General features: G+C 37.7%; 1 protein-coding gene across 3 annotated transcripts in view; it reads left to right on the forward strand.

Annotated features, from left to right (window-relative positions):
- The window catches only part of LOC141909388 (mediator of RNA polymerase II transcription subunit 24-like), a 123700-nt gene that overhangs the window by 15124 nt on the left and 83322 nt on the right, over nucleotides 1–25254 (forward strand). For all 3 annotated transcript variants that reach the window (XM_074799842.1, XM_074799843.1, XM_074799844.1), the window contains exons 3-5: nucleotides 6470–6665; nucleotides 6736–6959; nucleotides 24560–24683. In XM_074799842.1, the coding sequence (XP_074655943.1) occupies nucleotides 6470–6665; nucleotides 6736–6959; nucleotides 24560–24683 (544 nt within the window). The remainder of the gene's footprint in view (nucleotides 1–6469; nucleotides 6666–6735; nucleotides 6960–24559; nucleotides 24684–25254) is intronic.

Below are 25254 nucleotides of genomic sequence, written 5' to 3' on the forward strand. Positions count from 1 at the left end.
CTTCATCGTCCGATTTGAAGAGTTCCAACATATCCTCGTTGGTCATTCCTTCATCATACGGATCCCATTCTTCATCGGCTAATTCGGTGGAATCGTCATCTTTCCAGATCCAATCATCTTCCTCGCTATCTAACGAATTTTAAAATTCCGCATTTCAAAAATGAGTTTTTCACTACGCCTGTGTCAATCTCGTTCCACGCATTAACAACCCATTCGCAAAGGGTTTTGAGCGGAGCAGCACGCATATTCCCACCTTTCGTAAAGGTCTTTTCGCCTTCAATAAGCCACCTATTCCACTCATCGCGAATACGATCTTTAAATGGCTTATTGAGGCAAACGTCTAATGGCTGAACGACTAGAGTAAGCCCACCGGGTATTACAGCCACATCCGAGTTGCATCGTTTGAGCTTTTTCTTGGAACGATCGGTTAAATGAGCTCGAAACATGTCCCACACCAGTAAACTTCGGGGCTGAGATAGTGCACCGGGTCGTCTTTCCCACACATTCTCTATCCACAGCTTCACTCCATCTTCATCCATCCATACCTTGTTGTGCATGTGCACAAACACTCCAGCAGGGAACTTGACTTTCGGCATCGTCTTCCTCTTAAAAATTACCATTGGTTTCAGTTTCGCACCATCAGCCATACAAGCTAATACTACGGTGAAATGTACTTTTTCATGTCCCATAGTTTTCATCAACACAGTTTTCGTCCTTTAACATCGACAGTTCTGTTCGGTGGCATGTCGAAATTAACCGGGGTTTCATCCATATTCCCTATATGAGAGAGATCGTAGCCGTATTTCTGTCGTTGCTTGATGATGAATTGGTGAAAACTAGTAATCTTTTCTTCTAGTTCTGCAGGTAACTTCTGGGAGATCTTCGCTCTTTGTCGCATAACAAGACCTTTTCTATTCATAAATCTTGTACACCAGCTACTGGTGGCCTGAAAGTTCTCGCTTGACTTTGGATTTTGCTTCGACCATCTCATCGAATAAATTCTTATTGCGTTTCTGGATATTGGATGACCATTCAAACGATTTTCCAGGACCCATTCTTCTACGGCATTTTCTAGGTCTTGCCACTGCGCATTTTGCTACGGTTATCACATTTCGATTTCGGCATTTCTTTCAGCGTGTTTTCGATCTTCCTCCAGTCACGAACTAATTTCTCGCTGACACCAAATTCTCTGGATGCGGCGCAATTGTTCGTTCCCTTCGCAAAATCTATGACTTTCAACTTGAAACCAGATTCATATTTCATTCTTTTTCTTGGTGGAGCCATTGTTACGTCAGTTGAGTTTTTAATCATATACTGAACTTGATAGGAAATTCTCTCTCCTTATATACAATTTTGAAAAATAAATTACTATCCTTTGATGTATTAAATTACCGGGGGTACAGCTAACGCTTGAAAACTTCAATGAAAAACTCTGTAATTCTGGGATATCAAGTGTGAAGTGAACTGTATTTGAGTAGAAGTTGCAAATATTTAATCTGATTTATCATTACTGGTAACTTAATTTAATCTCCATTAATTAATACAATTTATTCTAATCCTCTGATCATAGGGCAAGTAAATTAGTATCACTGTCGTTCAGACACAATTGCGCTGCCAGGATGAAAGGCCGTGGCGTTTTTGTGATTTAACACAATAGGAATAATAGAATGTTTGTTCTATACAAGGACCAGTATCAAATGTTATACAATGGTATACCACAATAATGGTTTAAACATCTCAAAATCTGTGCTTAAAATAATGTCAGACAAAAATTTATTTTTTACAAATATAGGTTATTAGATTTGAATTTGAGTTTACATCATTCTGCAGTCAAGGCATTGCATTTAGTGATGACATCAATATAAGCCGCATGATGTGAAGGTTGATCTGGAATATACTACCGGTAAACTTTATACTAGACTGGCCAATATTACTACCGGCACTACAGGCAAAATAGAAATTTTGTTAGGGTTGACTGTGAAGAAGGGGGTCGACTTATACAGTGAACAAAGGTTAAAACACTGATTATGTGGCTAAAAAATCGGGGTCGACTTATACACCGAGTCGACTTATAAACCGGAAAATACGGTATATATTCCATACTTCTATTTTCCAAATTCCCAAAAAAATAAAAATTTCCAACTATAAAAAAGTAGGAGTTCTTCCATCATTCTTTTTCTGTGTTTATCACCATGGCTTCGCTGACGATAAACAGTTAAACATGGTTTTGAAATGCAATACTACCGATTTATCTAATCAAGTTGGAGTATTTGAAATGCAATGTTCGAAAGTTAATCGGTGGCTTTTGCTCATGTGTAACCTCGATAAGTTTGAGGCAATGCTGATTGGAACTGCGATGACCATAGAATTACTTAATATTAGATTCATACAGGTGGCTGGTCATAAAATTCCAATCTCGACTGTTCCAGTATGGAATTTAGGAGTTTACTTTGACTCGCAGCTAACTATGGAATCACATGTTGCGAGTGTTGTTAGGTCTGCTGCATTTCATTTGCGGGCTATAGGCAGTCTGTCGGCAGTTGACATTTGAATCAGCCAAACTGCTTACCCAATCTATGGTGCTGTCCCAAATTGATAATTGTAATTGTTGTCTTGTAGGAATTAGCGCTAACTCATCGTATAGACTGCAGCTTATACAAAATCGCGCTGCCAGGATCATAACTAGAACCCGTGTCAGGGAGAATATAACACCAGTTCTGAAATCTCTCCATTGGCTTCTGGTTAGAGAGCGTATAGAGTACAATTTAATTCTTATCGTCTTCAAATGTCTACAGCATCTTGCACCTGTCTACCTTGAGGGTCTTCTTGTTCCGTATGTGTCGAGGCGCTCACTGCGTTCCAGCTCAATGAACTTACTAACTGAAACCACATATAGACTTAAATCATTCGGTGGACGTTCATTCTCACATGTCGCACAGACCCTTTGGAACTCCCTTGATCCAGAGCTCCGTAGCATAACAGACATCGAGATATTCAAAAGCACTTTAAAGACATTCTTATTTCGAAAGGCGTATCAGTTACCACTCACTACAGCGCCGGTGAAGACTGCATCAGTGGAACAGGTGCTATATAAATGAAAGGCTGAATCCAAGAACATGTCTATCCCACTTTTGAGCCCAAACGTCTACTTTTACATAGTAGCCACTTGAGAACAATAAGCAATTAACGATATCGACTACTTTTCCAGTAGTATTCATTTCAAAACAGTCACTCTGAAAAAGTATTCCTTTCAATTCGGTTGGTTTTCTATAGAAGCTATTTCGAAGAGTCTACTATTGAAAAGTGACCATTTTGAAACATCTGGTTTCGATAGTGCACACTAGCAGTAGAGGTGACTGTAAAACCACCCGCCTGTTAACAGTGACTTTGTGATAGTAACTCTTACCATAGCAGCTACTCTCAAAACACATCGTTTCTAAAAGTCAACTATTGAAAAGTGACCATTTTGAGATGGCATGATAATTTCCTGTTCAAAATAGCAGCATCTGTTAAAGATTTGCAGTGATACGTGACAGGTTCAAAGGTACCGTTAAACCCTATCTGCTTTGTATACAGAACTCTGTATGCTTTGAATACAGTTCTGTGAATAGAAAATCAAAGTTTTTGAGTTGCTGAGAATCCCCTAAATTATATCATCATGGATTAAATCCATTAATACGAAAATATAGTGCCAGTCCTAGAATTTTTAGAATTTTAAGATTTGCGATTATAAAACATTCTGGTGCGTTCATAAGTCTTTGATTTTGTAGAAAAGAAAGACAAAAAATAAATTTGTCTTTTAGGCTTAATTTGTTTTTAAGGGTATATGAGAGAGGAATATACAAATAAAATCATATGTTCAGAAAATGAATTACGAAAATTTCAATTTATCTTAAAACTACATAACTATTGACAATTTGTAAACAAATTTAATTCCAATCTCGACTTTTATTGGTTAGAGTTGGGAATCGCTCATTACATTTCACATCCTCAAAGAGTATCTACAATATCTTCGGATCTTAACTGAGTCACTCTTAATGGAACTATACCCCAAACTATAGCGTGAGTAGTTTTTTTCAATGTTTATATTGTCACGTATCACTGCAAATTTGAAGCATATGTTGCTACCGTGTATTTATAACATGGAATCTGGAAAGTGATCTCAAAATGGTCACTTTTCAATAGTTGACTTTTAGAAACGTTGTGTTTTGAGAGTATCTGCTATGGTAGGAGTTACTATCACAAAGTCACTGTTAACAGGCGAATGGTTTTACAGTCATCTCTACTGCTAGTGTGCACTATCGAAACCAGATGTTTCAAAATGGTCACTTTTCAATAGTAGACTCTTCGAAACAGCCACTATAGAAAACCAACCGAATTGAAAGGAATACTATTTCAGAGTGACTGTTTTGAAATGTATACTACTGGAAAAGTAGCTGATATCGTTAATTGCTTATTGTTCTCAAGTGGCTACTAAGTAAAAGTAGACGTTTGGGCTCAAAAGTGGGATAGACATGTTCTTGGATTCAGCCTTTCAAATGTTTATGTGATTGATTGATTGATTTTTGTGCAGTCCTAACAAGATTTAACATGGAAAATACTCAAGGAAGGAAGCTATGTTCCCTTCCATTTTAATAGATCCGTGATCTTAAAAATTTATATATTTTATGTAAGGTTGTATATTTTATTTTCCCCTTCAACCTTTCATCTTGCTGGTAAAGTCAAGTAGGCCTACTCCAACCAATCTAAAAGGGCCTTAGTGTGGGCATTTGGTCACTCGCTTGAAAATAAGCTAATATCTTAAAAAGTTGCTTCAGTTGGCAGTGAATTTTGCATAAGATGGACAGGAATGGCAGTGAAATTAAAAATTTCTAGCCTGATTTTCCTGTAAAAAGTGTTTACTTAGGTTTAAAAAAGTGCTTTGAATTGCTTATTTTTACCATAGCCTCACAACTATAAACCCAAAGGTCAAAATTGGTTGAGACCTTGCTGTTTTTAGCCCACTTGGGACTTTAGTCCCAGCGAGCTATTGCGTTCACTTTTCGTTCGTCCGTCCGTAGACGGAATCCAGTTATTTTGGGAAGTTTTGAAGACGCTTCAATGTAATGTCTTGATATTTGGGTTACACATGTATCTACCCTAGACACATCTTCAGCCCAAAAACTGGCCCTGTCAGAATCAAGATGGTCGACTGGCAGCCATTGTTGTTCGCCAAAATCAGCACTTTTTACATGTTTTTGAACTTTTTGGGGAAATTTTGAAGACACTGATCAATTACCTCGATCTTTTGTATATATTTCTATCCCCCAGGGCTCATCAGCATAACAAAAATTGGGTTGATCGTTCTCAAATGGCCGTCCTATGACCTTTTAAGTGCCCAAAAATATCAATTTTGGTCCGAATTCTTAGTCCTGTAGCTTCCTACTGGTTTTCCATTTCTCATTGCAATTGCTGATGGGTATTCTTTGGAAATGGATGTTTAATACCTGAGACAGGTATTTTTGATCAGCCAATTATGACGCAATTTGCGGCCATCTTGGTGTCATCAGTACTGATTCGTAGGTGGGAAAAAGTTTTCCCACATTATATTGATAGGCCTACCTAAGTATATTTTGTTACGACAATGAATTAGAAAGTTGTAGCTTATAACGTGTTCTATGATTGTGGTGAGTTTTAAGGTGATTGGCCACCAGGGGGCGTGGAATAATACAATATCTTAATATTTCTATATTATATTTGTTCCAATGCAAATTTTGTTACCACAATCAAGTTGTAGCTCATGACATGGTCTATGATTGTGGTGAGTTTTAAGGACATAGTTATTCTATGTGGTCACAAGGGGCGTTGAATAGTACAATAACTTAGTATTTCCTTATTATATTGGTACCTAGGCACATTTTGTTACCATGATCAATTGCAAAGTCGTAGGTCATGACATGTTCCATGATTGTGTTGAGTTTCAAGGTCATTCGGTTTTGAATATGGTCACCAGGGGGCATTGAATCGTAGAATAACTTAGTATTTTCATATCAATTAGGTAACGATGCATATTTTGTTATCACAATCAATTACAAAATCGTAGCTGCTGACATGTTCTATGATTGTGGTGAGTTTCAAGCCCCTTGGGGCTCTTTTAATTACAGTTAAACTGTCAACACAAACATCATACTGCGCTTGGCAATGGACCCATAACAACTTGCTTCTGCCAGCCCTGGAGCCAGTTGCTCAAAAGTTGGTTAAAGATAACCACTGGATAGATACCATAGAGACCTTTTAATTGTCACTATGTCAACTATCCACTGGTTAACTCAAACCAACCTTTGAGCAACTGGCTTCAGCTCTGTGTAGAATATCATAAATGGTGTAAAACAAGATTGCTGTAACACTATTGTATTACAATGTAGTTAATTTAATTTTTGGGCATTAAAGGTATGCCTGAAAATTATTAACTCTTATTTCACTTTTATAGATATCATATTGGAACAAGCACTTGTTGGTAAAACTCCGAATGCCTTGATGTTATCATATTTGAAGAATGCCATTAGTTCTCAAGTGATAACATTCACATCGAGTTTACAAGGAATCATGAAATATGATGACGTAAATAAACCATACTGTGTTAAAAGTTTGATGGATCTTGTGGCGGACTATGTAAAACGAGCATGGTAGGTTAGTCATTACTGATAATATACTGGTCATTTATTACTGTAATCATCACTATTATTGATTTTGTAGTCACTATGGAAATACTGAAGATGCCATGAATTTATCGAAGACGCTCTTGCATTTTATCAAATGGTTGTTGTCTTGTTCCCACAAGTGTCTGCAGAAAATGAGTGATAATAAACATGCTCCAGAATTTACAGCTGTTATCGATAAAACATGTGAATTGCTGAAAAGCATGATTGAAAAACGTACAATACGTGCGATGCTACATATTGCAATCATGGATGAGTCAGGTAATTATGCCTGTGAGCTTTTCTTTATCAATTGATATATGTGAAATATTCTAAGCCCTCTTTGGAGCTCATCCCAGCAGGCGATTTCATTCACTTTTGTTCCATTTTTGTTCATTTTGTTCATTCGTCCATCCAAAGGAATCCAGTGATTCTATGGATTGTCTTGATCTTTGGTTTATACCCTCATCTTTGGCCCAAAAACTAGCCTAATCAGAGTCAAGGTGGCTTACTGGTGGCCATTGTTGTTTGCCAAAATCGGCACTTTTTAGGCCGAATCCAGATAATCGTGCCAGTGGTAAAAATGCCAGAGGAAAAATCATACCATAGGTTAAAATGCCAGAAGGAAATATGCGGATGACTAAGCAAATATGTGAATTTATTGATATTGTACATGTTATTCTTATAGCCAGTACACTAGATTTGACATACCGAATGCACATTTTAGTCATATTTATAGATAATTGATATTAATAAGTTAATTAGAAATTTATTTCTGAAAAGTAAGACATAAGCAATTAAAGCATGAGTATATGATGAGATTGGAAATGATAGGTTGAGATTGGAAATGATAGGTTGGTTGAAAGTTTGGTTGATAGCATTAGATTAAAATTCTTGTTTTTAGCCCACTTGGGACTTAAGTCCCAGCGGGCTATTGCGTTCACTTGTCGTCTGTTCGTGTGTCTGTCCATAGACGGAATCCAGTTATTTTGGGAAGTTTTGAAGACACTTCAAGGTAATGTCTTGATATTTGGTTTATACATGTATCTACCCTAGACACATCTTCAGCCCAAAAATTGGCTCTCTCAGATTCAAGATGGCCGACTGGCAGCCATTGTTGTTCGCCAAATTCAGCACTTTTTACACATTTTTGAAGTTTTCGAGGGAAATTTTGAAGACGCCTTTATCAATAACCTTGATCTTTTAGATATATTTGTATCCCTTAAGGGCCCATCAGCATGAGAAAAATTAAGATGGCTGTCCTGTGACCTTTTTGTGCCCAAAAATGTCAATTTGGCCTGAATTCTGAGTTCTGTAACTTCCTAATGGTTTGCCATTTTTCATTGCAATTTGTGATGGGTATTCTTTGAAAAGAGATCTTTTATACCTGAGACAGGTATTTTTTATCAGCCAATTATGATGCAATTGGGGGCCATCTTGGTGTCATCAGTATTCATTTATAGGTGGAACAAGAAAATTAGTCCTAATAAATTATTTGACGCCTGCGAAAAAAATGTAGAATTTTGGGGATAAGCTAATGTGGAATTGCAAATTTGAAATGGAAGTTTTGAGAAATTTGGGGAATTATGAGATTTGGCGATTTGGTAGGTGATACGGAGGTCTTCTCGACCGAGTAGTGGTTTTCTATTGAGAATTGTCAATAATTGATAACTTGCGACCGACTTCATTCACTTTTGCCTCTAAGCTGGTCTGTGCAACTCCATTGCCTCCATGGTTGAGGAAAAGGCTCCTTTGATGTCTGCGATCTACTTAGGAGCCGTGTGTGGCCTAGCCAGCCGGCTGGTTCAGGGTTAGCAGTTACTCGATATCATACTCTCTTAATGTCATTTAAAAAAAACTTGTTTATGTTATTCTGTATGAATTACGCATGTGTTTTGTATGTTGTATTTTCTTATTTCAAAATTTGGGAATGTAACAAGGATCAATAAAGAATTGAATTGAATTGAATTATATTGCTAATCTCATGAAACCTGCATACCCCTAATATCGAACATATTTACTAAAACATTTCAATATTGAAAATATATGTGTACACATTTTTATATTGACGGCTTGTAGCCGCCGATGAAATTCACGTCGGCCCTACACAGATCGTAGATAGCTTCGTCATTCCACCAGCATTCCCATGGCAGGGTCTTTCTTTTATATCAGACTTCCAAATCGTGTGTACATCCGTCATTTTGACCGAATAATCCGATTTACTTATTTCGATTTTTGTCTGCCGCTTCTGATATAATCATACATCCATTTCTATTACAATACGTCTTCTAATGATATTCAATGCAATATAACATTTCAGCGTTCAAATAGAGCTCATTATATAATCACAGAAAGACATGCTACAGCTTTGTCAATAATATTTTGCTAAATAGATTGTATGTGTTCACATAGACCTGTGACGTTTTGCACATCGATTTAGGGTTGTCATTTGTAAAATAACGCTGAATGGTTAACATTGTTTAGGTTTCATAATGGTAACATTTTATAAGGCGTCAAAAAAGTACATTATATTGATACCTAAGCATATTTTGTTACATAATCAATTGGAAAGATGTAGCCCATAACTCGTTCTATGATTATGAGTTTCAAGGTCATAAGTTTTTGTACTTGGCCACCTGGGGGCATTGAACGATGCAATTACTTAGTATTTCTATGCTATATTTGTACCCAAGCATATTTTGTACCACAATCAATTGAAAAGTTGTAGCTCATGACATTTTCAATGATTGTGGTGAGTTTCAAGATCATTAGTTATTCCATATATATCACCAGGGGGCGTTGAAAAGTAGAATAGCTTAATATTTCCTTATAACATTGGTACCTAGACATATTTTGTTTCCATGATCAATTGCAAAGTTGTAGCTCATAACGTGTTCTATGAATTAAGTGAGTTTGGTGGTCATTGGGCTTTGCATATTAGACTTTAGGCTAGTCCTGACCAAATCCTACCCATGATATAATGGCACCAGTTATAGTAACATCACTGTAAGGCCGACGAGAGGGAAAAAGTTGTGTTTGTAGTACATAGGCATGGTAGGTTTATCGCACTCACTTAATACTTAAAACGCTGTTGTTACCTGTATGTGACTTACGGTGATTTCTACAGGATAGCCGTATGTGAGTACGTTGACGCTCAGACTTGCAATATTGGGATTCGAAACCAAACGAAAAAAAAATCCAGTAGTAGTCCAGTGATTTACCCACTGTGCCACAGAACGTAACTGCAGGGTGGATGAAATTTGATTTACAAATAGCCTAGCCTCACCTAACCCAAACTCTATTCTTTCACGTATGCGCGTTTGCAGATTATAGGAACTCACGTACGGCGTTTGTAGGGAACTCATGTACGGTAAACCTGTGGATATCACCGTACAGTCACGTACGGGTAACAATTTCATACTTAAAATGGTATTGGCTACTAGGAACTCACGTACGGTGTTAGTAGGGAAACGGTTAACCTGTGGAGATCACCGTACAGTCACGTACGGGTAACAACTTCATACTTAAAATGGTGTTGGCTACTATGTAACAGGCCTATAGACAAATAAATACCAGTAGGCTTTCTTAGGTTGCACACTTCACAACCGAACCAACTGACCAACTAGTATATTTTAGTCCCAGTACGTACCAACCGGCACAGGCCTAACACTGTTTGTCAACTGTGTGTTCCGTAGTAGGCTATCGATAATCACCTGATACTTTTCTGTCGTTTGTTTTCTCTCTGAGACGAACGTTATTCTAGTAGCCACCCGCGACTTAACGACCTTGATTTAAACTTGATCAATTCAAAATTTATTTATTGACGCTTTTGGTTTTCGCATTAAATGCGAAAAATGGATGTTGAAATCGATTTTTTAAAATTTATGCCCCCTAGTGGATAAAATTGGAACTAATCATATGAGGGGTTCGTTTCGTTTAGTAACCAGGTACATGTGTATCAATTTTTATAGAAATCCATTGATACCCTTAGTCGATATAGATGAAAATGCGTATTCCAGCGTCTTATAGGTGGCGCTACTGGCGAACCATATGAGCTACATAGTTATACCATACTTCAATACAAGCGTCTTCGCAAGGGCTACTGGTCACTCGTTGCAACCACAATTCTATCTCCACCGGTTAAGGAGCTAGGAGCAAAAATCTCTTTGAAAAATTTGGGGGGCCATTTTCGAGCCTGAAGAGCCCAAACGGTTAATCGCTGATAAGGCGTGCCAATGACTTTTTTAGCGTCCAGGCTGTTATGAACAACTTTCGTGCTCGGCCGAAGCTGAAAACTCAAAGACAAACATTTTTCTCACACAGTAACTTTTCGATGTCAGAATTTTCAAAAGCAAAACGCCCCCTGGTGGGTGAACGGGGTCCCCAATCAAAGATCCCTTCGACTTACCTCAAGGTACCTGTGATCCGTACATCTCACAAAAGTTTCAAGTAAATCCGTCAAGGAATATTGTAATGCTAACAGAATATAGCCATCCAGGCTCTCGTGTATAAATACCGTAGCTGCATTCATTAGCTCTATCCAGGGAAGTTACTGCAAGGATGCTATTGCTTGTATATGTGGCACAAAAATTCCTCAGTTGCGTTCACTCGAGACTGACCCCATTCAGTGCGCCACAAATATATATAGATACTAAAAAACTACAGATCTAGTACACCAGCTCTATCACTGCTTATAGGGACACTGACGCGCTGTGGGAATGACACGTAGGCAATACACATACGTAGATGGTTACTGTTTGAATCGGGCTTAAATTTCGATGTTTAGAGGCTCACAATGAGTAAACAATGCAATTCTGATTAATATCATGTACATTATTTGTCAATGCAGCGTAGTACTTGTGATACCGAATGGTTTCACCGACAGTGAAAGTAATTTGCAGTTGTTTATATCCTTTCAGTAAGATCCAGTGTGAAAAAGAATATAATAATAATAGTAATGATAATAATAATAATAATAATAATAATAATAATAATCAGCAGGAATACAATAGGGTTTCTGCGAAGGCAGCAGAAACCCTAATAATAATAATAACAATCAGCAGGAATACAATAGGGTTTCTGCGAAGGCAGCAGAAACCCTAAATATAGCTGCAAGCAGCGATAACGGGTTTCTGCCTTTCTAGATAGAATGTCGTTCAGGGATGCGAGCAAAGATTTCACCCGAAATCAGTTTGTTACATTCATTTTTTTTGAAAGAGTGCCACCTAGGGGTCAACTCACAACATGGATATGTTGACCCACATGTGCTACTATGCCCAAAGTACTAATGTGCCAGGTTTTCGGGGAATAACAGTGACAGTTTAAGTGCATATTCGGTTATTATTAGTTCCGAAAAAAAGTCGACTAGATAAGAAAACCGAATTTGGCCCAAAGCACAAATTTGGCCTATAGGGTAAACTATGTAGGAGGGAAGGCCTTAGGCTATAGTGTTACTATTAGTAGAGGAGTGACAAGTCAGTCTGATTAGTCAAGCGATAAGATGGGGACTACAATTCACATATGAAATTGACGTCCAATAACCATTATAAAAACAATCACGAACGGTACCATCACTCCCCATTACTGACTGTCACTGGTCTCTGGCTAGCAATCATTCTTTATCGGTGCAGTGGGTAGGTATTTTCAACTCACTTTGTTCTTCTATGACATTACCATCGCCGCTGCGTCACGATGTGATGTACATGTACAAGGGACCTCCAATTTGTAATGTATGTGATGTATGAACTGACTTTAGACTGTTTAATATCGGCGATAACAAGGTATCACCGACGCTGATATTTTCTGACGCTAACTAGTATGACCCGGACCAATTCAATTCAATTAAGAAAACGCGTACCGGTACAGTAAATAAATAAACCGCTGTTGATTTTTCGAAGTATTGATATCCACAAAGCTATACTATTATAGAATGTTTAAAAGGAACTGCTTTTAATAACAGCATGAATAAACTTACTTCACAAACAAGGAAGTACATTTTTAAGTTGTGAATGGTCGAACCCCAGTTATTCACATTAACCTGTGATTTGGATATTCTCGATTCTCGGAGCATTCCTTCTTTATTTATTTATGAAATGACGTCACAAACTTTCAGATTCGCGCCAGTATGCGCGCCATGATTGATGATTGCTATTTCCACCGGTGTAATCTTTAAGTAACTTCAAGTTTAAAATAGGAAGCACAGAACATCCATAGAAACTACGTGCAGAAAGAGACTGTTATATTATTATCAGAGTTTAACATTTCGTTTCAAAGTTGTTAGTAGTCAAATCTAATAGAAGATGATTTTTATGTGACGAAACTCAGTGGAAAATATGTTAAAATAATAATCAGCAGGAATCCAATAGGGTTTCTGCCGTGGTAGCGGAAACCCTAATAATAATCACGTGAATCTCAATAGGGTTTTCTGTGAAGAAACAGAAAACCCTAATAATGGCCTAACAGTCGATTTTCCAGAGTCAAATAGGACCATCTGGTCCAGTTATCCTTGGTTTCGAGTAGGTGACTGTTTGTCAATCTACATCTTATAAAACTGTGTTAACTGTAGAACAGGATTCTAAGACTGTGCAGAAAACCTGTTATCGCTGCTTTGCAGCTATATTGAAGTAATTGTAATTTTATCATGAATAATCATCTAAACTATAAATGCAGAAGATGATGCACTGTGTTCCCTTCATATACATTCCCTGCAAAGCATCCTGGGGCCATTTGCTCAAAGGTTGGTTTGAGTTAACCAGTGGATAGTTGACAAAGTGACAATTAAAAGTTCATTGTTTCTATGGTATCTATCCACTGGTTATCTTAACCCAACTTTTGAGCAACTGGCTCCTAGCCAGTAACTTAAGCTTGCTGATATAACCACCCGAAATTCAGCTTGACCTACTACCACCAGCCGTTGGCGCCACGGTAAGCACGCTCATATAATTCTTGGCGCGTTTATGTCATTTATGTCGACGGACTCATCCGCATGTGGTTTTCGACGAATCAGGAAGTAGAAGTTTTTCTGCGTTGGATAACATTTGGATTGCGGGGATTGGCCCAGCGTTGTTCCACTACGGTGAGATTTTCTTTGCCGAGAATCCTTTCCATTATTCAATTCTATTCATCCTACCGTTCCGGTTCAGAGTTTCTTGTGTCGGGTTGTTCCTTCATTTCGCCTATGTTCGGGTCCACTGGGACACTGGGCGATTCAGTCAACTGTCTGAATCGGAGGTAGCCAGCGAACCTATCTAGAATTTTCAAATTGCCCTTCAATGTCACTGTCAAAAAATTTGGGTAAACATTTTTCGAAATAAAGATAAAATTTGCATGTTTTTTAGAAAATGAAAATCCATTCTGAAATTATTAATTCAAGTACCTTGGCACTTCATATCTAAGATCTGTCCTCTTTCAATAGGAAAATGCCCCTGTTCACAGTGAAAAAGGGTAATTTTAAAAATAGAACTGCCGCTCAAAATATCTCGACCATGACACACCAAGTGATTTTAACAATGATTTTGTTGAATCGCCTAGTATAGTGTCCTTCAATGCGTGCACCAGTCAATTCCAAAGGCTTTGAAAAACCATGTGGTTCACAGGAGTTTTTGCTAGGTGCCCTTTCTTCAATTATAAAACTAAATTAGATATATTATTGTCATGATCAATCACCATGTAACTATCAAAAAGATATTTTCTTCCTATGTCTCTGTACAAAGCTACTTCTATAAGTCGCAATGGATACATTTTCTGATGACAAGCATTTCAACTTGAAAAGGCTATTTTGATGTTTTATCCTGGTGATACTCCGGGATAGGGCTTATCCCCGCTTTGCAAAACGCAGCCCATTGGTATAAATCAAAATGAACACGGAATAAAATAATATAAACAAGGGAATGAACGGAATGAACCTACAAGTAGAAACTAATGGTCTCTGTGCTTTAGAGACTACTGAAAATAGTCATGATAATGAGGAAAATAATGCAGATGGTGGTAATGAGGAGATACCTCAAAGAGATGAGATATACCCTAAGGGCACTGTAGATGCAAATATAACCCGCAAATGGAAGATGATGATTTTCATCCCATGATAAATTATTGATTGAAGAATTACCAATTATTGATGGATATGCTCAAAAGATCATTACATCTAGCCCAGATTACTATCTGGATGAAAATGGTGCATCATTTATGGGCAAATGGGGTGAACGTTTTCATCAATTTCCCCGGGAAAAATAAAAGAAATCAATGCCAACAAAGGTCACACTGCTGCGCTCAGCGCACGCTAAATAAACAAACCAACAGCTTCAATTTTATGGTCAGTTCACGTAGTGAATGACCACTTTGTTATCCTGTTCAAATGACTTCATGTTGTAATGTAAAATTGCGGTACGTTTTTTTATTTGAGCATTTGTTTCATTGGTTCTTGGTCGATGACATGGTCAACTGAGTTAAAATTCTACAAAAAACTGTTTTTGGCGGGAAAATTCTTAGCTCTCGATTGGGGGGCGTCGTCTCTATGAGCGAATGGGATTGGCTGTTTTTGGGATATACGGGGAATTCTGGCGCTACTAAAATAATTATGGGAAAGCCATAGAATGGCGTACGTTTCATTGGACTAGGTGCCGTATACGTGCGAATTTTAAATGCTCATTGCAGGTGAGGATGTAATTATTTCACACATCCGCCATAGGTTTTGTATCATTTTAATACCCGGTGATTGTTTTGATTGACATTGAAGTGCAAGCGAACATTCACTTACACGAGGCCTCCACCTGTGCGCGCAGAGTGCTACACGACACACACACAAGCTCGTACAGTACACTACTTAAGGTGATGCTGTAACGCGTGCGCGTTTGACATAAAAATAGGCTGAATAATCGTAGCAGAAGATGAGCGCTGTGTTTTCTGTTTGATAATATTCAGCCACCCTCTAATATGTGACATCATATTGAATTTTAGGCCATCCCATATTAATGGTCTGTTTGCCGTAACCCGACCGACCCGACTTCAAAAGTACCGAGTGAAAACTTTTTTCTGGGATTCATTGAAATAAATTTTATTTCGTATGAGCTACGTATTATATATGTTTGAATTCAAGTGTGCATCGTCTGAAAACATGCCTTGTCAATGTGGCCTAATTTAAGTTTTCCAGGAAACTGGCAGTGTTCCAATAAGCTGCCATTCATTCTCATAGTGACTATCAAAGCTGGTAACGTAAAACCGCACACACCCTTTGATAATATTCAGCCACCCTCTAATATGTGACATCATATTGAATTTTAGGCCATCCCATATTAATGGTCTGTTTGCCGTAACCCGACCGACCCGACTTCAAAAGTACCGAGTGAAAACTTTTTTCTGGGATTCATTGAAATAAATTTTATTTCGTATGAGCTACGTATTATATATGTTTGAATTCAAGTGTGCATCGTCTGAAAACATGCCTTGTCAATGTGGCCTAATTTAAGTTTTCCAGGAAACTGGCAGTGTTCCAATAAGCTGCCATTCATTCTCATAGTGACTATCAAAGCTGGTAACGTAAAACCGCACACATATTCAATGTACTGTTTCATTTTTAACACAGAAATGACGCTCTGGACGAAGTTATAATTTTCGAATAATTCTCGAAATCTACGCTATTAGACAAATTTCCCGTACACAACGTAGATGATTTTTGCGATATTGTTTCCATGTAAAAAGGTGATATTGTTTGTTTTTTTTTGCCCAAAAATTTTTTCTTACCTACCGACTCATCCTGAAAATTTGAGTCGGTGTTACTGACAATTATATTTGGAAAATATAAAATAATTTTCCTGCCACGCCTACCGGCACCCTACAAACTTTTGGACGTGGACCGTAACCAAATGTATATCTTTGGTCTTATTTGACTGCAAAATAATTCTTAAAGAAAGATAAAATACAATATAAACTTGTGGAACTTTGAAGTCACGAATTAAAAAGATTTTTCAAGCAATGCCCTTACTCCAAACAACCTCTAGCTTTCAAGGTAAACCACACTTTGCCCATGGGCAATTTATTTGGGAATGCCAGCGCTTTTGACGTAACTATGGGAAACTACGCTATGATTGGTTGTTACTAGTCACAGTGCTGAAGTGATAAGTTCGAAAAATTAAGTCGCTTATATACGGTAATCGCTTTCGAGAAGGCATTTTTCTTTAATTCTGACATGGATTTCATTAAACTTTGCCGCTGATGTATGAGAGTGCTGTTCAGACTATCATCACTGAATGCTGACTGCGTGCATACAAATGTACTATACATAGATAGCACACACGAGGTGCTTGCGCTGACACATGCGATTGTATTATCTTGCCGCTGTGAGTTGATGAAATAAACAAGATAATGTAAGAATAACATCATCGGGAAGTGATTTTGATTTTTAGGCCAGCCATACACTGAGCCTATTTCTATACAAATGGAGCGAATTAGATTGACCAGATGGTTTCCAGATGAAAGGCTTTTTCACTGTGCAACTTGAGATTAAAAACTTTATCATCATAACTTATCGAGCTCACCAAAATATTTTGGAAATCGAAATTGATGAATGCTTCCTAAGCTTTAATGATAAAATTGAAATTTATTAATAGATATGAGCACATGGAACTATTAACGTAAGCCTACCGATATGCGGCAGAAAAGTGCCTCGAGCAAACTGACGATCGCTGCTAGATAAAAATTACCGAATTTAAACTAGTTTATTACGGTCCCAAAATGGTGGGAAAACGCATCTGAGCACCTAGAAATATAAAATTTTTCCAGGGGTGTGTCCCCTGGGCCCGTTCGTCAAATGGCCTCGCGCACTCGGCGCTCATCTACTATGCTCCGCCATGCTTGAATTTCGACCCAGCAAGACAGACATAATTTGGGAAAGTATCAGTAGAATATTGGGTTAAAAGTTGTGAAGATTGTGCTACGAGGAATAAAAACCTCCAAATTAAGTTAAAGGGCCATTGATTCCCATCAAAGTAGGTGGACCTATTGATAGAATAGCTATGGATCAAGGCCCTTTAAGAATCATATGAAGGGTACCAGTATTAGTTTGTAGGACTACTGAATATTCAACCGGATGGACACACACACATTTGCGTTAAAAGAAATCGATGTTAGAGTCATATTTGATAAAATAGTTTGCGTACATTCGTGTTTTAAAACATAGTTGCAAAATCATTACTTGAATTATGCAAATTATCCAATGCGACTTAAGTCAGGATATCTGCGTATCATCCCCAAGTAGATGGACTAGGTGAGCGAAGGAACAAAAATATTTGCAATAGTCTGTGTCAATATACGGATACGCATCAAAGAGATTGGCCAGATTTACTTCCTAGAATTACGTTCGCTCTAATGCCTCTATTTGTGAATCTACTGGGTATTCACCATTTGAATTGATTTATAGTAGGAAATCAGTTTTACTGATCGATATGACCTTGCTCTCTTCTACATCTGATTTAATGGGTTCTTTTAAAGAATATTATGATCATGTAGTCGGCAAAATAAAGGTCATTCACGAGATAGCCAGGCAGAATATTAAAAAAAGCGTAAGCGCAAATGAAAGGCTATTATGATTGGGGTAGTAAGGAACCTGATTTTTAAGTCGGTCAATTATTTTGGCTTTAAAGTCTTCCCTTACCGAAAGAGCGTTGTGAGAAATTTTTGCACCACTGTTTAGGAGCTTATAAGACATTACAGCAGACTTCGCCGGTGAATTATAAACTCGTTCATATGAGAAAGATCAATGATTTTCCCAAAAATATTTCATTGCAATCAAATTAAATTGTATGTTGACCCACGGGACGGGTCCGTTGCTTTGTCATCAGATAAGAACGAATTTTTACATCATCCCAGGATGGATAAAAGGAATCAGTCTGATTCGATGATTCGATGAAGATATTTATACGGTAGAAAAGATTTTAAAATCGCGCTTTAATAAGGGGGGAAATGAAAAATTTTTAGTAAAATGGAAGGATTATGGCATGAAAGATTGCACTCGGTAGTTCGAAGATAGTTTCATTGATAAAATGCCCTTGGAGATATATGAAGTAACATGATTTTCCATTGATGAAAGTTAAACTCACAATGTGTCCTGTACTTTTTCAGGGACAACACTCGTCCTAATGATCCTTATCCAGGGATCATTGGCGACTGACACCGTAATACGGCCAGGATATGGCATTTTATTTCAAGAAATCGGTGTGGTGGTCAACGCCACAAGCACGTCGAAGCATACTTTTGTGGTCCCTATTTTACAATTACCCAAATATAAGGCTTTGATCCAGGACTGCGATTTTCATAAAAGCGGAGATGAATTTTGATAAGTTGGTAGTGAATTGATGGCCTCTATAAGGAACCACTGTAATTGATTGGTTGGCCAGATCGTCAAAGGTATTAATACCTAGGAGATCTGATTTCAGTTACTATAATAAAAGCAGAAAGTCAAAACGCCCGAAAGGAGCCTTAGCCACATTCATGGGAAAGTTCAAGGAGAACCTCTTCGGTCGTGTGACTGATGAGGATCTTGCTATGCTCTCAAAACACATCACTGATGTGGTAAACAAGGCGAAATTGAATACTAAACAAATAAAAACTATTTCAGATGAGCTAACATCGTATTTGTCATCTGCCAATGCTCGCATAACCAATGTCATTGAGGGGGTTAAGAATAATTTTTAGGATTATGGATCAGTTGGTGAATGATGTTGCGGCTAATTTTCAGAAAAAAAGTTATTATAATTCAGCCAAAACGAAAAACTTGAATAATTAGATTATCGAAAACTCAGGAAATAGTGTTAATATGAATAACAGTTTCTTCCCCCACAACATTTTGATCTCCAAATTTCTCGCTTCTCTTTTCCCCCTGTTATATTAATTCCCTCCATTGTTTGCCTTGAACATCGCTTGCTTGTTTCCACTCACTCACTGATTATCGCCTTTCATGTTCCTTCTCTTTGTTTTCATCTGATAACCCCTTAGCTTGTCCTCACGTTTTAATCACTTTAGTTTGTGTCTTTATTTTAATCATTATTTTAATCTATATTGTCTCTAGTTTGCCCTTGCTTACTATTTTTTTCCAGCTGTTATGTCATTACTTTAATCTATTCCCTTTTTAATATTTTAATCACTCACTCTTGTTTCTATTGTTTTGGTTTTGTATAGATATCTTGTTATATTCTCGTGTTCTCAGTATGCCTGATGATGGCTAATAGTCTCTACCCGAAACGTTGCGCAAAAATATATATACTCATCTACTCAGTTTTTCGTTGTGGCTGAATTTATTGTGGGATTTCTCTCAATATCCCATTATCCTCAACCAACGCATTCTTGGCTTGTACAACGTGATTGCTTTTCCTGTCCCTTGTAATTTTTTGACGACTCGCAGTACATTAATAACTGGGTTGCCCGATGGCCAGTTTTATACCGACTGCGATGTCGATGAAATCGTTAAATATTCCTAGCTGCGCATTGGCAATTCATAGAGACGAGCCTAAATTAGTGTCGCAATTGTGTTATATCAGGTTCTATCCGACGTCTGCACTGTTCGTAGCAGCTGTGGAAGTTAAAGATAACTTGAAACCGGTTCAAGCAATTAACTCATTTCCTGCCAAAACCGTACTGGTACAGTCGTCTTGCTTTTTAGGCCAGCCGTAGGCTGAGCCTATTACTATACAAATGGAGCGAATTTAAATGACATGGTTTCCACACAAAAGGCTCTTTTGCTTGCCGAGTGAGGGCATATTCGAACAAATCACGTATTTAAGCGTAATCCATTCTCGGAATCGTAGCGAGCAGAATTTTGAAATAGGGTCTCATAAAAATGTTTTCTGCATTTTTCACGAAAGTTAAATCGGGAAAATTTCAATTTTTATCAGCCAATCAGGAAGTTGTGTCTTCCCTGTGATTGGTTTATCTGAAAATATCAGCAGCTGTTCACGTGAATTATCGCGATTTCATTACTGGCGCTTTTGCGCATGACGTCATGTATCAACACGCGACAATACTTCCGCGTTCGCTATGTGTTCGCTGATTGGCCCATTTACTGGGAAATTCCACAGAAGCCTAATGTGGTTTGTTACAAGCGCTGTGATTGGCCCGACCCGATTCTGGCATGGCTTTAGCTTAGTGGGTTCGAATCCCTTGACGGGTGAAGATGATGGATCCTATCAATATCTATTGAAACAAATATACCGGAAGTGTTCCGGTTTGATATTTCGAGGTTTCTTTGAATTTTGGAGTGATATTGAAATCCGGTAAATACGGCAGCGGTAGATTGTGAAAACCCATTGCATGATATTTGTATTACTTAATCAACGAAAAGCGTCGGGGCTGCGCCAGGAGTTTTCGTGATTCAAGTAGCGCAATAGCCTACTTCTTCGTGTTCGTCCACCTCAATTTTCACTCCGCCGATCTCTGACACGGCTCTGTCCCCGTCGGCGCTGTGATTGCACTTTCGTACCACCAAAATTTTTATATCTATATCAGGGAGGTCTGGAGAATAAAAAAGTCAAAATTTGGATATCACATAGGCCTGATTTCATCGGTTTAGTCGACCATGGTCGTTACGTTTCCGTACTTATTACCACCTAAAACCGTCTGAACAATTTTGTCACAACCAACATTTCGTTTACAGAAATCAGGTGTTCACGTGAATCCGCGGTATCGTCTACTGTACTGTTTTACTTCCAGGTTTTATTTTAAGATTTAAAATTGTATTTCAAGATCGATTTCTATGAAGTCTTTAGTTGATTTGGTGTTTGGGAGGAATTTTTATTTGCTCTACAGAAAATTCATCCTTGACAATTGCGCAAGGTTCGCGAAAAAAAGGTTTTACCAAATCGGGTGTATGACCTTGATATGCTAATTAGCCATGTGCCCGAATTGCAAATTCAATCAAATTTTATTCTGCCAAAAAATGTTAAATACAATTCGCTTTCCGAGAGTTAATGGTATGCTGCATGGAACAAAGTTGTTTTGAGATGGGTCTTGAAGCTATTGAGGTCGAGAGATAACCATCTCGATAGTTCGTGAGAGTTCCAAAGTTTTGAAGACGCTTCAAGGTAATGTCTTGATATTTGTTTTATACGTGTATCTACCCTAGACACATCTTCAGGCCAAAAACTGGCTCAAGATGGCCGTACTGTGACCTTTTTTGTTCCCAAAAATGTCAATTTTGGCCTGAATTCTGAGTACTGTAGCTTTCTAATGGTGCGCCATGTTTCATTGCAATTTGTAATGGGTATTCTTTGGAAAGGGATCTTTTATATCCGAGAGGGTATTTTTTACCAGGCAATTATGACGCACTTGGCAGCCATCTTGAGGTCATCAGTACTCATTCGTTGGTGGAAAAAAAGTTTTTCCACATCATAATTGATACTTAAGCATATTTTGCTACTATAATCAATTGGAAAGTTGTAGCTCATGACATGTTCTATGATCGAGGTGAGTTTCAAGCTCATTAGTTTTTTTTATGGCCACCAGGGGGCGTTGAACAATACAATAACTTAGTATTTCTATATTACATTCGTTCCTGCTGTCTGTGTTAACACACGATTTTACTATGTAAATGATATTGAGCAGGGAGTGTATATTGATAAATATATTGATAAATATAACCCACAGATTACATCATTTATAAAAAGCAAATCTGACAGGCTGGCCATTGTGCCCCTTGGGGCTCTTGTTTACTCTAACGATAGATGGCGATTTCATCGCACAACTCCACAGTTAGTTTAATGCCTTTTACTACTAAAACAGATTATCAATGGTCATTCTATGCAGTAAGTTAGTGAAATCATCTATTCTAATGGGTGCCGAACACGCTTGAATGGGTATATTTTCTGCAAAATACCCCCTCTCCACTGGTGATTGTGGCAGATTTTATCACTCTTATCAATAATGCTGCTAATTTTGCATGAAAAAGCAAAGAGATTCTATTCCCGGGGATACCAACAGGATGGTTTTAGTTAAAGTAGTAACAGAACGGTTTTGATAGGAGGAGGGATGATTTTTGATATTATAGGTGATAATAACAACAATAATAACATTTCTATGAAGAGACGTAATGAGTACTCACTTTCTATGATTTGTATGTATGGAATATCTGCGTATTTCACTTCAGTGTATAAATATAGTTGTTTAGAGTATTCTTATAAATTGGATTATATTGTATTCCTCTAGGCGTGCATTTTGGCAGTATCAGAGCTCTTGCGGTGGTGATGTGTTTTGAGAGGCTGGGTGGGGATGACCCGTTTGAGCCTTCATCTTATGTGCTAGTAACCTCTGATGCGACTCTGATGTATGCTGCTTCTTTAGATTAAATTTATGTACATACATGTGGAATTATGTTGATATTTAAGAATGTAAGTGAGTGATAAAGAAATGTTTTAAAGTAAAAGAGAAATGGATTAGTAATGTTGAAAATTAATGACTTGTATCAGATATTTGATCAATAGTGTTTCTTATAATTATGTACGGTAATTGGTATTTACAATATGTAATGATGAGAGGCGCAGTGGCCAAGTGGTTTAAGCGGCCGATCACTGGTCTCGTCAATCCAGGGTTTTTGGATCAAACCCTGGTGGCGACAGAGTTTCTTGGTCGAAGGTTCTTCTTTGGTCTCTCCCCATTGGGAAAAGGAAAAATCGAACCCGCTCATAATGCCCTGCGTGGGGCTTAGCGGTTGAGTGTGTTAAAAAAACAAATTAATGATGTATGTGTAATGATGTTATTCTTGATGTATTTAATGTCTCGGTAGTGTTATCGTAGTGTTATACACGCGCTATGCTGTTTTCACCTATCTTTGAAAAATGTTTATTGTATTATTATTGGTTGTGGATTTTAATCTTAGATGGACATTGTGCATTTTAAACGCACTGTATATCATACAAGAAAAATGATTACTTAACCTTTTGTTCTATTGTCTTGGTCGGCTTTTATCCATGGCGTGTACTGTATCTGCCATTGTGCATTGGTATGATGCTCTACTACTTTTAATGGCCGTTAACCAAGATTTATTACTCTGTATCGACACATCCATTATTATCCGAGGTTAATGTCTTCTAGGAATGCTGTTGTTGTATTAATGAAAGAAAATTTTCCTGTCTGATATCATTGATGGACCTTATGTTGCACTTAAAATTCTAATAAACACGGATTTGTAATTTTCCTAGTTTTGAGACTCTGGGGAAGGGCGGTATATGTGACAACAGTATTATTGAGTTTCAACGGCAATTAGCAATTCATAGACAGTGCTGCCATCTTCAAACATTCTCGCAAACTATTCTAATTTCATTATGGAAACTTTCTTTCGAGATGAAACTTTCAAACTTAGGCTATAATAATTCCAGCTTTGAATATCATGTAACTTTTTGTACTGAGATTGAACCTCAGGAAATTACAGCTAATGTCACGTCGCTTCTCGAAGATATTGGTTTTCGAGAGCATTAACTGCTGATGACCACCATTAGTCAATCTTGATCACATTTTTATGGGAAACCATCATGTGTAACGTCCTTCCGTGATAATTTCAGTTGCCTAATAGCATTTTTACGAGCAACGCTGTTGCGCTAACGACAATCTAGCGGGTTTTGGGTATGTCGTTCTTGATGAAATTGGTATTTGACTACATATATTTGGTATTTTTGATGTCGGCCAGATGTTGAGATCATTTTAACGAATAAAGTTATCTAACAGACAGGAACTCTGTGTGTTGCGACTTGTTTTTTGGACGTATTGTTTTATTATCTATCACTCAAGTAGAATTCAAAGATCCCGTTTGTAACATTTGGATCATATTAGTACAACATAGAATTCTTCTTCAACTATATTTAGATCACAAAAATAACAAAAATGACTATGATTTATCATTTCAGAAACCTTTCGTGAAATTGAGCAAACTGAAGCCAATGTAAGAGGAACTCTTAGCCAAGTTCAGAATGCTAGTATTACACCCTCTCTTAGAGAAAAGGTTGATGCAAGTCTAAAACTGCTAAACAAGTAAAGTTCCTTTCATGTTATTCATTCCTGCAGTGCACTGATACATGTGATAAGGGTAAACAATCTACCGGAATGTGAAAAATTTTCAAAAAATTCTTGTGCATCTGATGAACAACCATAACACGGTCTATTAGGCTTATTTGCGTGTTCTCAGATGAACGACGTAGACACAGTTTGCTCCACGCATTTCAGATACTTGTAGTCATTGTTTACACTATCAATATAAGCAAAATTTTCCACCATTAGAACCTTTGTAGGACTTATGGAGGGCATGGCATTTTAACGACCACGGTGCTAGTGACGGAGGTGACGGGACGCATTTTTTTTTCAGATCATGAACTTTCGATCAGAGAATACCTTGTATAAAAACAAGCAACTTTCTAACAAAATTTTGTATTTTGTCCTGATACTCCTAGACCTTCGCTACGTCAACAGTTGGCACAGAGTTTTTACATTCGCTAAAATGTATACCGGTATTGAACTGGTCCAGTGCCTTGTTATCCTTGGCTTTAATAGAGGAGCACCTCAGCACACATATTTGCAATTACTTCCATGTTCCCATAATGATTGG

Source organism: Tubulanus polymorphus, chromosome 7 (genome assembly GCF_964204645.1).
Source record: "Tubulanus polymorphus chromosome 7, tnTubPoly1.2, whole genome shotgun sequence".
NCBI lineage: Eukaryota > Metazoa > Nemertea > Palaeonemertea > Tubulaniformes > Tubulanidae > Tubulanus > Tubulanus polymorphus.